This window comes from Eleutherodactylus coqui, chromosome 5, assembly GCF_035609145.1.
Source record: "Eleutherodactylus coqui strain aEleCoq1 chromosome 5, aEleCoq1.hap1, whole genome shotgun sequence".
Lineage (NCBI taxonomy): Eukaryota > Metazoa > Chordata > Amphibia > Anura > Eleutherodactylidae > Eleutherodactylus > Eleutherodactylus coqui.
Genome location: NC_089841.1, coordinates 167,951,947 through 167,968,577, shown reverse-complemented (window position 1 = coordinate 167,968,577; position 16,631 = coordinate 167,951,947). Strand labels below are relative to the sequence as shown.

The window sequence follows — 16,631 nt, the reverse complement described above, 5'->3', positions numbered from 1 at the left end:
TGGAAACATGTAACAGTCTCTCATGGTCAGTGATGCTGTGGCAAATCATTAAAGTGGTTAATGATACAGAAATGGCTGCCAACCCTCTGCTGGAGAACATGGTTTCATCAATGAGTTACAAGGTACATGAATGCCAAACATCTCATCCAACACGGCCTGGAGGAATTCATATGTTATACAGGGCGGAGGACGAGGCGAGGATGCAAGATAGAAAGCAATTGTTACTTCTTTCTCTATTTGGATCTTTTCAGCTGTGTAGTTTTGTAAATCTGTCCGCGAGGACATAAGCTGGATGCTATTGTTCTAGGAGCCTATTTATATGTATGTGTTAGCGTATCTGCTGGTGACGCCAGGCATCAGATTTATTCCGCTGCACAGTGTAAGCTGGCATAAATCTCTTCAAGGGCTGATTCATCTGTGGAAGTGAAAGCTGCACATCATCAGCATCCACATCACATGTGCCCTCTCTAGGCTTTGGTTGCCAGCCATTATTTCGCATAAGCTATACTCAATTTTGCAACTTTAGGCCCCGTTCAGACAAGCGTTTTTTTGTGCATAAATAGCTGCGCAAGAACATTGCGTCTGTTAGAACCAATGGTTTCCTATTAAAGCGTTCACATGAATGATTATTAGATGCACAAAATATTTGCAAAATATAGGAAATGTGTGACTCCAATGCTGCATCTAAGGTGCATGCAGCGAGATAAGATAGGACCTGGCATATCTTTGGTGCATGTTGTGCAGAAGTTGCCATTGACTCCTATGGGAGCTGGACGCACCTCTGATTGTGTGAACGAGCAAATTATGCGCGAATGTAGATCGCACCTTCTGCTTTGTTCCCGCGATTTTTCCACATGTGAGCGGCATTCTTTTGTGCGGCTATTTGTGCGCGAAAAAGACACTCGTTTGAATGAGGCCTTAGTGTGCCCACTAGATAAACTATTAATGATTTGCAAGTTGATGCCCCCCAGGTTATTATGAATGGGTTTTAATTGGCATGGTTTATATGTAATATAAAAGGGTAGGCCTTTACAGTGGTTGGCCCTTTTTTGGGTTAAAGGAGATGTCCCGAGGCAGCAAGTGGGTCTATACACTTCTGTATGGCCATAATAATGCACTTTGTAATGTACATTGTGCATTAATTATGAGCCATACAGAAGTTATAAAAAGTTTTATACTTACCTGCTCCGTTGCTGGCGTCCTCGTCTCCATGGTGCCGACTAATTTTCGCCCTCCGATGGCCAAATTAGCCGCGCTTGCGCAGTCCGGGTCTTCTCCTCTTCTCTATGGGGCTCCGTGTAGCTCCGTGTAGCTCCGCCCCGTCACGTGCCGATTCCAGCCAATCAGGAGGCTGGAATCGGCAATGGACCGCACAGAAGCCCTGCGGTCCATGAAGACAGAGGATCCCGGCGGCCATCTTCAGCAGGTGAGTATGAAGACGCCGGACCGCCGGGATTCAGGTAAGCGCTGTGCGGGTGGTTTTTTTAACCCCTGCATCGGGGTTGTCTCGCGCCGAACGGGGGGGGGGGGGTTAAAAAAAAAAAAACCCGTTTCGGCGCGGGACATCTCCTTTAAGGGTTAACAGCCACGATCAGAGTTATCTCTGGTCATGGCTGTTGCAGGTGGGTGTTGGCTGTTAGAGACAGCCGATACCCACTGTGTATGGAGCAGGTTTGGCTACCGAGCCTGCTCCGTATACGGCATATATACATGCTAACTGAACAAGGTATGTGCAGTTAACACGTAAATAGACATATATGTGTCATGAAGGGGTTATCCCATTCGTAGCTGTTTTTCTGCAGGAAGCAGGCAGCTTCATACGCTGTACAATAGCCTGAGTTGTTACTGCAGGCTGAGTCCTATTGAAATGAACGGGACTCAGCCTGTAGTACCAACCCTGGCCACTGCACAATGTACAGAGCTGTCTGTTTCCTGCAGCAAAACAGCTAGAAATAGGACAAACCCTTTAACCCTTTCATGACACATATATGAATATTTACGTGTTAACTGTACATACCTTGTTCAGTTAGCACGTACATAACCGTCCACAGCATATACTCTGTATGGAGCAGGCTCGAGATCCAACCTCTTAAGGCCATCAGGGCAGGGCTACTGTGATTGTTTTCCTATTAGTCTTTAACAGGCAGTCTGTTGAAATACAGCATAATGCACTACCATAATATTGCATTATACTGTATAATCGATCAAATGATCACAAGTTCAAGTCCCTATGGGGACTAATAAAAAGGTAAAAAATAAGTAAATAAATATTTTTGAATTGTTATAAAAATAAATATTAGAAGTAAAAAAAAAAAAAATAGATATTACTACATTCATAAAAGTCCAACTTATTAAAATATTGCATTACTAATTCCATATTAATCAGAAAAAAAGGCAGACAGGCAGAGCTGCACTTTTTTGGCCACTCCGTCCCCCCGTCCCCCCCCCCCCCCCCAAAAAAAATTGGATAAAAAGGAATCTAAAAGTTTTGGTGTTTTGAAAGTGAAGATTCCAGAACTACAGAATGCGGCCTGGACGCATCAATGACCCTTGGGAGACTTCAACCAAAACTAAAAAGTTTCCCATGTGCTTCATTATGGAATTCCATGTGTCAGTTTCTCATCTGCTCTTTCCTTGCAGCTTCTCTCTCTATATATCATACAGCAATAAGGATGTCACATGACAGTGTGACAGGCTTCAGTGAAACATTCTCGTATTTGAGTCTATGAAGAGCTGTATGTCATTCACATAGGCACCAGAATATCTCCGTGGACTCCGCCACACAGGCTCTTCACAGGGATGGACAACACTGATGAGATAGGCTCCTGTCATACAGTTATGATGAATAAGAAGACTGTATAGCCTACCTGACCATATCCTTAGCTTATTTAGGATAATATAGAGAGGAGAATAGTTACACTGGCCTCCCAGCAATCGTATTTATTTATTTTTTTAATGTGGTAGGCTATGGGTGATTGATACCATTGAATGACATCCATCGCAGGCATCCGTTCAACATATATGTCAGCATCCGTTTCACGGATATGATGTGAAAAGCTAATATTACAGCTTATAGGTGACAGATGCATTAAACAGATGCCTAACAGCAGCTTCTATCAACCATAGGCTATAATGGTATCCCTTTTAACAGACACATCATTAAACAGTTATCATTATAATCTATGGTTGATGGATGCCACTGTCAGGCATCAATCACAGCCTTCAATGAAATGTTTATGTATGGAGCTCTTCTCAGCAAATTGGAGAAATTAATTAATTGAAGACACGTGTGATATAAACAGGACCCTGCGATCTATATATACACTGAATGATCCCTGCATTATGAACAACTTGCTCGTGACATCTTTTGATTGGTTAGGCGGTACCATGTGATGGCTACATCATGCTCTGCTCTCAGATATTCAGCTGACCTCCTCTATGCAGCGGAAGGCAAGATTTAGCTTTCATAGGTAAACTTGGTGACCTGAGTGTCTTTGACTGCAGGCAGAATTTTGGCAGAAGATCACACAGTGACAGGTCATGTGTGGTTGATTGTAGAGGCGAGCGTCAGATGGCACGTCTGGTATCTTAGCAGTGACGTGCCACAATGGGTCAACTGATCCAGTAGTACAATAGCAGGCAAATTAAGACAAATTTCCTTGCGTCAACTGGGGTTAAATAGCTGAAGACCATCAAGGGTGCCTCTGATGACCCTGCATCATTGATAACAAAACCTTGCATGGGCCCAGCAAAGATGTCATTGGCACTTGGACACATGGCAGAAAATCATCTGGAGTTATAAGTCCTGTTTACTGCTGAACCACATGGATGGCTAGGTCTGCATCTGGTGTTAACAGCATGAAGCCAAATCCTATGGGTGTGCCGTTGGAGTTCAACAGGCCAATGGTAGCAGTGTCATGGTCTGGGGAACATTTTCCTGCATGGCCTAGTCCAATTCGCCACCAAACCACAATCCTTGAATGGTAAACGCTACAAAGACATATTAGCTGACCATCTGCACCTATATCTTAAGGAAGTCTTCCCTGATCACATTGCTATCTTTCAACAGGACAACTCTCCATGTCATTGAGTTCAGATCACTAGAGAGTGGTTGGAAGAACATGACAATGAATTCTCCACACTACTTTGGCCCCCCAAATTCACTGGACTGTAACCCCATAGAACATGTTTGGGATATGCTTGATTATGGTGTGAGATCTGCTCCCACTTATCCGCAAAATGTGCACCAACTAACGGAGCTGCTGCAGTGGGCATGAGTCGAGCTGAGTATGGAGGATGTTCACCACATTGTTCTCCAACATCTGAAGGCTGTAATCACCCACAATGGTGGACCAACCCATTATTGAGTAGGTATTCTTAATGCAGTGATAGTTCAGTGTAAATATTCCCTGTGAACAAACACAGCATTCATATTTATTAATATCCATTCTACCTAAAAACAAGTTCAACATAATACAGCCAAAAGGATTGTCATGAGCAGGGGGTAAATGTCTATATATATCATCAAACTACGAACGACCACTTGTCAGTTAGTATGTGAGTGCTTCTAATGCTCTGCCCCTGGTGATGTTATCAAAGGTCCTACAACATATATAAAACACAGAGCCTGACCAACAGAAGAACATTACAGTTAGGGCTCTTGAAAAAGGCAGGACAAAAATAAGAAAATGAGAATACAACTAAACCGCTATTATGTCAGACACAACTCAGCGGTCATGACAGAAGACACCGACCTACCGTCACCTTAGAGATCCGGTAGGCTGAAGGACCTGCGTTGATATCACTGTTGTGGGAGGAGCCATTGTACAGTTTGGTAAAAAGTACTGTATACCGGATAATCCGACAGCAGCTACTACCAGGACCTGTGTTGATGTCACTGTCATGTGATCACCTGTGTGGGTGGGGTCAAGAAGCACATGACCAGGGGCTCATTACTGTATCCAGGAGTCTGGTAATGTGTGGAAATCAGGATGGATGTGGATGTAGCAGAGCTGTGTGTGTGTTATATGTGTGAATCAGGATGTAGCAGAGCTGTGTGTGAATCAGCATGGCGGTAGTAGTGTTGTGTGTCTCATGTGTGTGAATCAGGATAGATGTAGTAGAGCTGTGTATGTCGTGTGTGAATCAGGATGCATGTAGTAGGGCTGTGTGTGTGATGTGTGTGAATCAGGATGCAGCAGAGCTGTGTATGTCATGTCCTGTGTGTGTTATGTGTGGGGTCAGGATGGATGTAGTAGAGCTGTGTGTGTGATGTGTGGGGATCATAATGGATGTACCATGTAGCAGGGCTGTGTATGTGTGAATCAGGATGTAGCAAAGCTGTGTGTGTCATGTGCTGTGTGTGTCATGTGTGGGGTCAGGATGGATGTAGTAGAGCTGTGTGTGTAATGTGTGGGGATCATAATGGATGTACCATGTAGCAGAGCTGTGTGTATGTTAATCAGGATGTAGTGAGCTGTGTGTGTCATGTGCTGTGTGTGTAATATGTGGAAATCAGGATGGATGCAGTAGAGCTGTGTGTGTAATGTGTGTGAATCAGGATGGGTGTAGTAGAACTGTGTGTGGCATGTAGTAGAGCTGTGTGTGTAATGTGTGTGAATCAGAATAGATGTAGTAGAGCTGTGTGTGTAATGTGTGTGAATCAGAATAGATGTAGTAGAGCTGTGTGTGTAATGTGTGGAAATCAGGATGGATGTAGTAGAGCTGTGTGTGTGATGTGTGGGGATCATAATGGAAGTACCATGTAGCATAGTTGTGTGATGCATTACGCCACCAGAAACACTGGTACTATAATTTCCTAATAATTACTAGTATTGTAATATACCATGGGAGTCACATAACCACTTCTTATCCAGTTAGTGTACCCTGTTGTTTATGTAATGTCCTCTGCAAATACTGGGGAGCTAGATACAGTACACTTATATGTAGACAAGTTCCTCAATAGCTAGTAAGCGGAGCACGTGACACTGACCAACAGTAAACTGGCTGATAAAGTGAGAGTGAGCAAGTAACTTCTGCTGGTGTTTGTTACCTTTATTCTAAACATCTGCAACTTAACATTCCATCTCCTGCTGGAAAAGTTACATGTAAAATTCTTTTTGGCACTCCCATATAAAAGACTTGTGTGGAGGCCAGAAATCACATAGGGAATCATAATTCTAAAAGAGCACTGCCAAAAGCTGGTATGTAATGAATGAGTCAAACTACCTAAATAATGGTCCACAACTTCAAAGCTACAAACAAGGCGTGATAATGATGCAGATAATGAATGGACCGTCAAGGGTTAGTCTGGCACAAGATAATAATATCATAATGAGATTATATTCTGTGCACATCCAATTATAGCAAAACGATATAAAGATTCAGAAGTTCCGCTAAAGAAAACCGTATGTTTTCAGGTTTATAGGCTGTAAAAGAGGGACTTACATGGATGTCTCATCAGGGAATGGCACGTAATATTTTGAGGACAAGCAACACATTGAGTAAAATATGTTACTTTACGCTGGATAAGTCAGACACAAGATGCGAGGGGTTATATGCCGGAGTGAAAAAGTAGGATTAACATATACTCTGTGCAAGATGCAGGCAGATTTTCTTAGCTAAAAGAATGGCTGGAAAGTTGTGTAATCTGCCAAAATCAACAACTGAGCCACTCAAAGTAGTAAAAAAAAGCACATATATATATTCACGGGAGATGGAAACATTTTTGCAAAATGAGAGAATGCTGGACAGAAAGAGAAATTACAATGTGCAGCCACAAGCTAAATGTCTGTGGTTGGGTTAATGAGAAGTACAGATTGGGAACCAAAAAAAAGTTAATTGAAATGGCAGCACATATTGGAGTTTTACATAATGACCCAGCGCAATGAGGCTGGCAAATGATATTCAAGTATAAATGTTGTATATATACACCGTATACGTTCCAGGACTAAGCAGCCACGTACAAGCTGGAGATCACTAAGTGCAGTACTGCACACCATTGTATTCTCTGTGGCCAGGAGCCACGCTTCACCATCTAGCAGTCTGAAGGACAAAGAGGACACTTCCTACCAGCTCTAAAGTTTGCTGGTGGAGAAATAATAGTATTATGCAGTCTTTCATGGTTTGGCTCCTTAATTTAAGTAAATAATGGGAATCTTACTACAGGGAAGTTCCAGAGAATTTTGGCAGTAATCTTGGAAAGGCCTTTTCCTGTCTTAGGTCAGTTTGAGAGCCAGGTATTTACTAACTACTAATAGTACAGCCTCACTAATGTTCTTATGTGTGTATGGATAGGAATCCCTGTGGCCATGTTTCATAATCTGATGGCAAACTCCCTTAATCCTCATTTACATGCAAAGTTGATTGCTCATAATTCATTCAAAAGATAGGGAGAATAACAGCTTGATCGATCATTTAGCATAAGCTGCTAATGGGCACTAATGCTCATTAGCAGCATATTAGCTTCATTTGCATGTAAATGAAGCTCCCTTCCCTATATGCAGAGAGCAGCAGGTGGTCTGTTATCTGCATACAGTCCCTTTGTTCTGCAGCTGAATACAATGTTATCAGCGCACCCTGCTATCAGCTGTGCAGCCAAACCATGGGTTTTAAACTCAACATAAAATCATCGTTCGGCCGAAAAGCAAACGATGGTAGCATATACATGCAATGATTATCGCTCGAAAGCAATCGTTTCAGCATATTTTGAGCGATAATTGTTACGTGTAAATGGCGCTTTAGAGTCTATTCCCATGGGCTAACAGTGAGTTATTCAACAGGTGAAAAAGTCTTACTACATGATATGCAAACAATACTATTTCTGGACACAATGAGCTGACCCTTGTACTAACCGATTCGTAAAACAACAATAAAACGTGATGAAAATATTGATATGTTAATATTTAGCTAGCCTTTATAGCAGCAGCGCATCAGGAATTGGTAAGAAGAGACTGATTTTTAGGTATACATCAGAACTGCAGTCTTTACCACGCTGCACCATATCCAGACTACTCCATTAGCCTCTTCTTACATTGGGTCAAAGCCGTCTTTTAGAAGTACAGTACATGTCTAATGTCTAGTATTTCCTCATGTATAGCTCTGAAATAAGGCTGTGTGCCACTGTATAGGCATTGGTACATGTTGCAAAAAATATGAAAATATGTATGGCATGATATATATATATATACACACACACAATATCTCTTTATATTCACTGGTTGCCTCTGTATGGAATAGCCTAGTTTACTACACTATTCCATACAGTTAAGAAGGTGAGTTGATGCATCCCAGCCAGGTGTATACAGGGAGGCCATTCTTTGGCATACGTTCGGTCAAGTAGGCACTGCACATATGTTTGTCGTACACAAAGGAGACTTTCCAGGTTCATACAATAACCAGTGTTCAGCATTATGTCAATATGTGACGGCCGAACAAACGTTTTGTGGTTGATGAACTTCAGTGCAATTATGCTGCTAATGCTGGTTAGATAGAAGCAGCCGCAGATCATCAATCCTGATAATAATATGTTCTCATTAATTTAGTAAATGCAGTTTTATTATTAAACAATTAACAAAACAGTATTAAAAACTGATATATTAAGGTGAGTTCACCATTTTTCCCGCCTAGCATCTCCGGCACATCTAGTCCAGCAGTATAATCCCTAACAAGTGCTGTGTGTTGTGATAAATACATTGGATGCCTGGCTCCCTCTAGAGTTCATTAGAGGTAAACTCCATTTGTGACAGCAGTGTAGGATGGTATATAGGCTGCTGAGAAAGCTGATACTTTCCTGTTTATTGGCTTATAGACATATATTTACGTCATTCTTTTCAGGCATCGGGGTTTGATGCAAACTGAGGCATAAAAGGAAATTCATCAAGTATGATCAGAAATTGTTTTTGTTATCTGTGTTACAATTTGCAGTTGTCCGGTACATACATAAAGGATATTCCATGTATATGGGAAGGTTAAGACGTTTCTATGTTGTTTCTAATATATTGCATTTGTCACCCTTTTCAGCGGAAACTGTGGCATGTTCTAATTGCCGCGAAAAACGCGCGGCCAGCTTCCATTGTAGTCAATGGAAGCCGGCCGTCACGCGATACTTCCGCTGTGAGTACAGCAGAAGTATTGCGTGATTGCGTGTCACCGCCCACTGCCGGCCGCGTCATCACCCACTGCCGGTGAGTCACTCCCTGTACTGCACATGTGCGCCAGCTCGCCAGGCGGGACTCGAGCGGCGGATCCGGAGCGGTGAGTATGTGGTCTTTGGGAGGGCGCTGTGACGGACTCCGCTGCGATATTCCGCGGGCGGAGTATGTCACAGCCGTGGGCATGAGGCCTTAGGCTGCCTGTCCACGGGCGATGATCTGCAGGCGAATATGCTCTGAAAAGCTATGGAAAGCGCAGCTCCGGTGTCCACAAGCCGAGAATCATAGCGATTCTCTGCTTGTGAGATTTAAAGTGCGACATGCTGTGATTGCCGCAATTCTCCACAGTGAGCCTGCCTATTAGATAGGCTCATCTCAGAGACCTGTCAGCTCTCCCCCCTCCTCCCCTCGGCCATGGACAGGGGGCCTACACTTTGTATTTCATATAAATTAACACGATGTTTTATTATTATTATCATTGGGCTTTTTATTGTATTTCCCGCACAGTTTTGTAATGAGCAGAGTAATGCAGAAGAGGGGGACTATGGATGGCTCTGTACACCGTGTGTATCTGAAATCTATCGGAAAGACACTTCAGATAGATTACCTGAATGAGAATCCAGTACGGATTTGTAACACATTGCCCAATGTCCATGCCGCTGTAAATGAAGCATGTTAATCTCAACTTATTGAACCTATTATCGTGCGTTTACCCCAAACTGCCATAGTCCCATTGTCCTGTATTATTAGGCTGATTATCTGGAAGGGTCTTCCTCCACAATAAAGTCCTATAGTCCTCTATAAGTCCTAAAAAGCTTGTGTGTACATAAGCAAACAAGGTGAGTGCGGAAGATATACTGTGCCGCGGCGAGAAAAGACCAACAACAATCGGGCACATGATAGCACTTTTCTTCTTTTTCTGGAGTTTTGGAATGGGTCAGTTCCTATATAGCTAAATTCCAACACCTAAGGCCGGACTCACATGGGCATATGATGACCGCATATTACATGGGCGCTGTACGCCCGTGTGATACACAGTAACTCGCAGGCAATCAATTACATTGCCTTATGCAGTTCCGATCACAACAGTGTGTTGGAAGTGCATAATATGCAAGTGCAAAAAAAACCCAGCATGTTCTATTTTGCCGCATCTATACATGAGATGGAAGACATTGCGTATGGGCGGCTTGTATATGTGCCATCTCAAAGCGAAATCTCGTCAATCTGAAGAAGCCATAAGACTATGCCATATCAACATACATCTGCAATAGACTCCCATCCATTGTAAAACAATGTATACTGCATTTCTGAGGGAAACCACTGTATTGGAAAGTGTAGTCAACTATGTCCTCTAACAGTCCCAAAAAGATACATAATAGTTAGATGTACGTAAAAAGGACACACTTGTGACATCCATCCAGCCAGTTATATGCCGTGGATACATTTGGAATATATACCATGCCGAATGCTGTGTAAAAATAGTCTAACGTTAGACTCTCAAAAGGAGATTTTTAGGAAGTATAAAAGTTTTTGAAAACTATAAAAACATATTATTCTAGTTTCTTAAAGGGATTTTCCAAATTATTATTATTTTTTTATCTAACTCCCCCCAACCCCAATAATTAATTGAGCAATCGTTCGCTTAGAACAAAGATGCACTGGTTATGTGCTTCAGTGACGTGTCACATGACCTTAGACATCTATGGGTCTTCTTACCCCAGTGACATTGCATATACAGGTCACATGGGCTTGCAGTTACTAGACCCCGACCAGCAGAAGTCAAGTGGGTAAACAAGCAGCAGTCAATGTAACCACAGACTGTGAGGATGGGAGCGATGGGCAAGTGTGTTAAAAAAATATTAAAACCAGAATATTTCCCTATTTCATGTCCCCCCACTGCCACCAATGTTGGGCTAGTTGGACTATCTCTTTAAGCTAAAAGAGATGAAACTTGTGTACATATTTTTTCCGCTCCAAGCCAACCGAACATTTCTAATTGGCTTCACAAAGAGCAGTGTTGTGGCTATGTTTACACGGTAGCCATGGTAAATAGATGAAAAGGGGGAAGAAGTTGGTTTAGTTTCAAGCAGTCAACATCTGCATGAGGTTTGTATATTTCCCTTGTTATTTGGTTACTCCCAGTTTTGTTGCTGAGGTATATAAACAACATGGTGTAAATGATAGCCCCGATACAATAACCTCCTGCACTTTGTTGGCCATACGTGGTCATGTGAAATCATCGTTAATAATGATACTAATCAATCTCACATCCTTACCCCTTCCATTGGTGCCAGGAGCAAATCATAGAGGGCTCGAAGAGGTGGCTTACTAGTACAGGCTTGTTTTCGGGGGAGAGAAGAGGTATTTTCCTTCACCGGTGACATGGTGTTGCTGAACAGGCTGGTCATGCTTTGGCAACTTCTAAAAGCAAAAAGGCAAAGAAAAGGTCAATGTTTTGTTTTCGACTTTCCGGAAAGTATATTAATGTTACTATTAGAGATGAGCGAACCTACTCGGCCACGCCCCTTTTCTGCCCGAGCGCCGCGATTTTCGAGTACTTCCGTACTCGGGCGAAAAGATTCGGGGGGCGCCGTGGGTGAGCAGGGGGTTGCAGCGGGGAGTGGGGGGGGGGGGGAGAGGGAGAGAGAGAGGGCTCCCCCCTGTTCCCCGCTGCTACCCCCCGCTCCGCCACGCCTCCCCCGCCCCCCGGCGCCCCCCGAATCTTTTCACCCGAGTACTGAAGTACACGAAAATCGCGGTGCTCGATCGAGTAATTACTCGAAACGAGTAGGTTCGCTCATCTCTAGTTACTATCTATACAATATATTTTATACAAATGAAGTGTAAGTACAGACAGGGCAAATGTAAATCGATGACAGTCTGGTCTTTTTGGTCCATGCGTCTTACTTATTATTGTGCTTCACATTTAGAGGATATTTAGAGCTCAAATCAACTTTCTTGACACATTTATAGCTTCTTTAATTGTGTATTTGTGTGGATTTTTCTGGGTTTTGGTCTGGTACGTCAGACTGTGCCAATGTCAAAGGTGAAATTAGTGTTGGACTTAGGAGCATAATACAGATCAGATGATGCATAGCATGTCGGCAAGATACAGCAAATATACCACATGTAAGCAGGGCCATTAACCCTTTGAGGATGCAGCTTTTTGTTTCCCATTTTCATTTTTTAATAATGGGACTAAATCCCACCCATCTGAAGAAGCCCTGATGGAGATAGCTGAGCACATCGGTCTATGCACACCACCCTTCCATTCACATGGGACATTTGGGGTGCGCTGTTCCGATTGGTGGAGTTCCCAGCGGTGGGACCTACAGCGATCAGACATTTGTCACCTATTCTATGAATAGGGGCCAATTGTCTTTAGTGGGAAAACGCCTTTAACTCTTTCTAATCCAATTTTGGATTCAGGGTTTCCTACAGGGCTTTCTCTTTTTGCTGTTATACAACGGTGCCATCCGCTGGCTAAAGCCAGTGTGTGTGCGCCAGAGAGGCCTCGACAGTGCAGTGGCTGGCAATAGACGGTAAGAATACCCTATCAGATGTCTTCTGACATTGGAGCAGTACAAGCTTCAATCAGAATGTAGAAAGATAGTGGATTGGAAAGGGTTAAGCCCTTCTACAGCCCCCAAGTGCTGCCGTACAGGCTCTAAGACCGCTCTCACTCCGGATGCTTTTTACCATGATTAGTGTGGTGTTTCGAACGCCGTGCTAATCGCGTTATTATGTTTCCATTGATTTCAATGGGGCATCACAGACCTGCGCTCAAACACAGCGTTGTTAACATTGCAATTTTCAAGTACTGTCTGTTCTATTTTTGTGCGTTTTCACATTTTTTTTAACACATCTCATTGCCTTTCACAATGATAGGGTATGTTAAAAAAACCGTGCCAAACGCAGTGACAAGCATCCAAAATGCAGCTTGAAATCGCGGTAAGATGCCGCGATTTCAAACGCAGCGTTTTCGGGAGACATGTGCGAGAGTGGCCTAAGCAGATGGGTCTGTCATCTGAATGGGGTCTATGATAAGGTATACAAAGCTGATCTCTGTACTTTTCGGCTCATCTTTTGTCTCCCAGAATCCACTCAAGCAGACTCAATGCTGCTTAATTTTTGGGCAATGACTGCACACAGGTGTAATGAGTAAATGACTTCCTGCGGTTTATGAATGCAGCAGCAAACACAAATACATTATAAAATAATTGCCCTTTAATATCACTCTCCGCAGAGCTCCTAGTAAGACTAACAATCCGCTCCATTTTAATTTCACTCAATGTAACCGGGAATATTTTTTATGGGAAGTTTCAATTATGAACATTATGAGACTCTTATCTGAATTCTCCGGCACGCCAGACTGTAAATTTTACAGGAAGACTCCGGTAATGTGGGTTGCTATGACAATCAGAGAAGGACAGGACAGAAATGCCGTAAAATGAAGAATAATACATGCATGTTTTTCTATCTTTGCACTTTGAAAAGTTCATTATTGAAATATCGCCTGCGATAGTAAGCCGTTACCTGCGCCAGTTTTTGGAGCAAAGTCAGAGTTAATTATAACTTAACATTTTATTTGATGGCTGATGGCAATCTGTACATGGATAATATTTTTAAGCTATAATGATGTACTTGAGATTTGTAAGGTTGAAAATGTTGTGAAATTCATATGGAGAAAGTGCGGCTATTTAATAATATCCTGCATTGCATTTACATCATTCCGTAATTTTTATCATTTTTTATGTACCATTTTTGGGAATTGACATACACATCCGCTCAAGTGCTATAAATGATGGTGTAACATATGGGGCATTGCAATGTACAATATGTTCCCATGTGGCTCCAGAAGTGAGATTGTGGGAAGCAGCTGTATGGAGCAGCTTTTGTTTGATGCGGCAGTCTATGGATCCACTGCTAGCGTTGGTTCGAGAGGAGAGTCAATATGTATCTGCAATGCAGTTTGTGTTGCTATAGGCAGTCCTGTTGTCGATAAGCCCATCAATAGGCATGCTTTCCATCTTATCACCGCTGCACAGCTTTGTAGTCGCTAGGTCAGTTCCACTGTCCAAACATGACACTAACTAGGATAGCTCCACTATCGCAAACACACTTGGACATATGCCAACAACATTTGAATCACTATGATAACGAAGGTGACATCGTTTTTGGACAGAATCATCACTGGTGACGAAACAAGGGGTCATTATTAGGAGTCGGAGAGTAAATGGCAGATTATAGTAAGGAAATATCCACAATTGCCTATTTGGCAATAGTGCAAAAGCCAACCATGAAGAGGAAAATTGATGCTTGCAGATTTTTAGGGTTCACAGGGCGCGGTAATAGAACATTAACCCTTTCCAATCCACTGTCTGACATCCTAAGACATTATGATTTAAGGCTGTACAGCTCAGATGTTGGAAGACGTCCGTCGGGGTTCTCTTACTGTATATTGCCAGCCTCTCTGCTGTCAAAGCCTATCCAATGTGTCACCTCATGCAGTACTCGCTATAGCCAGCAGATGGCGCTGTTGCATAATGGCAGAAAAAGAGTAAACCCCCTAGGAAAACCAGGATACAAATTGGCTTGGAAAGGGTTAAAGGCAGTGTCTTGTTGCATGACAATGTCCATCTGCACAAACTGAAGTTTGAGATATTGTCTCCTTATAGTCCCAATTGCAACCCTTCATACTATTATCTATTTGGTCCACCCAAAGAGAAACTTAGACATTATTGATTCACCCCGGACCACGAACTGAAGGAAGTGGTGCATGAGGGGTTTGCTGTTGAGCCAAAAGTATTTTTTGCTTTTGTTTTCCTGAGGGCTCGTGGAACAACAGAAGAAGAATGTTGAAAAGCAAATAGTCTATGTTGAAAAACAATGCTATTATAAGTTTTCCATTCTTGTTGAAATAAAGTTTATCGATGTATTGTGGACAACTATTGACTAACCTTGGTATGTGCTGTATGATTGTAGACATAGACACATCACATTCAGGTCTGAGCCCCCCAAAAGTATTCTATAAAAGGTGCAAGCAATAAAGTTGCTTGGTCCTCTATCATTAAAGTAGATTCTTGTATAATGAAGTTATGTGACTTTTACTGTAATTTTTAATTGTCTATTATTTCAAGATCTCTACTTGCTGTCAGTGAGTAGAAACATTTCTGTTCATATATTAGTTGTTGCAGTCCCTCCTATATCTGAGAGTTTATTACATTGTATCCTTGTGGAGCTAAACACAACATCAGCACAATTCTCTCGGCTTTCCTGACCTCCAGACTCAGCTACTCTGATATACTATAATGAACCCTAGATTATGATGGGGTTTCAGTTTCTAAATATTCACTGACAGCAAGCGGAAATCATAAAAATGGTAAGAAATGGAACACAAAGTATATTACTATCTGCACAATTCCACTCCTGTATTCATTAATTACTTAATATAACAGCAAACATTATCATGGAGGGTTTTATATTTCTATCTCTATGATTGATCTGCAGATAAATACCGCTGTGGGAAATAATGGCAAGTGGAGAATACTTTTATAGAAAAACATTTAGCAAGGTATTATGACTGGATGGCTCTCTCCAGAAGTGAGAAAAAGGCCTATTCTCTTTCTTATCTCAATAAAAAGTGCTACAGGATAAGTAATGGTTTCTTTTATCTTGAAAGGAGGTTTTATTGCTTCACTTGCCTCGCTGATGCTGATACAGCATCTTCTTTGTCTCTATAGTCAAGTATACTTTTCTCAAACGGCTATTGATTTTCCTGCACAAACCAAGAAGATGCCAAGTTTATTTTCCACTTCTCAAGTGTAAACAAAAATGACTAATGAGCAACACTGAATCCAAGAGTTTTTTTAAATGTTCGATAGCCATTTTTATTGGTCAGTTTAAAAGTTCTGAAAACTTCAATATTTGGGAACAGCAAAATATTTGTGAATCAGGCCAGGGGTATATTAAAGAGGTAATTCCATCATCCCACACAAATCCCATCTCTGGTAATTCTTCAAAATAGGGATCCCCTGACCTCCTTAAGAGTCGGCTGCTGACCTGCAGTGAAAGGAGAGTGAGGGTCATGGAAACAGCTGAAACCCAGCCAAGCTGCGACTCCCATAGAAGTGAACTGAGAAAGATGCATACATACAATGCCAAATCACCATTTACTTTTTTTACTGGATGAGGCAGTCAGAGGCTAGCTTGCCAGACGAGATAGAGGTCAGGGAATAGGAGTGGGTCCCTGAGGTGGGACTTGCACCCATCAGACATTTATGGCATATACCCTCAATACCCTGTGGTGGTGATAGGTTGGTGTCTTCTCTCGGAACCGCTGAGTTGTGTCAGAGAAAATAACTGTTTAGTTGTATTCTAATTTTGTTATTTTTGTCCTCCCCTTCTGTTGTTCTTCTGTTGGTCAGGCTTTATATTTTATATATGTTGTAGGACTTTTGATGACATCACCATGGGCGG

General features: G+C 42.2%; 1 protein-coding gene across 3 annotated transcripts in view; it reads right to left on the bottom strand.

Moving 5' to 3' along the window:
* The window catches only part of TTC28 (tetratricopeptide repeat domain 28), a 543,332-nt gene that overhangs the window by 38,739 nt on the left and 487,962 nt on the right, over positions 1 to 16,631 (bottom strand). For all 3 annotated transcript variants that reach the window (XM_066603685.1, XM_066603686.1, XM_066603687.1), the window contains one exon: positions 11,429 to 11,573. In XM_066603685.1, the coding sequence (XP_066459782.1) occupies positions 11,429 to 11,573 (145 nt within the window). The remainder of the gene's footprint in view (positions 1 to 11,428; positions 11,574 to 16,631) is intronic.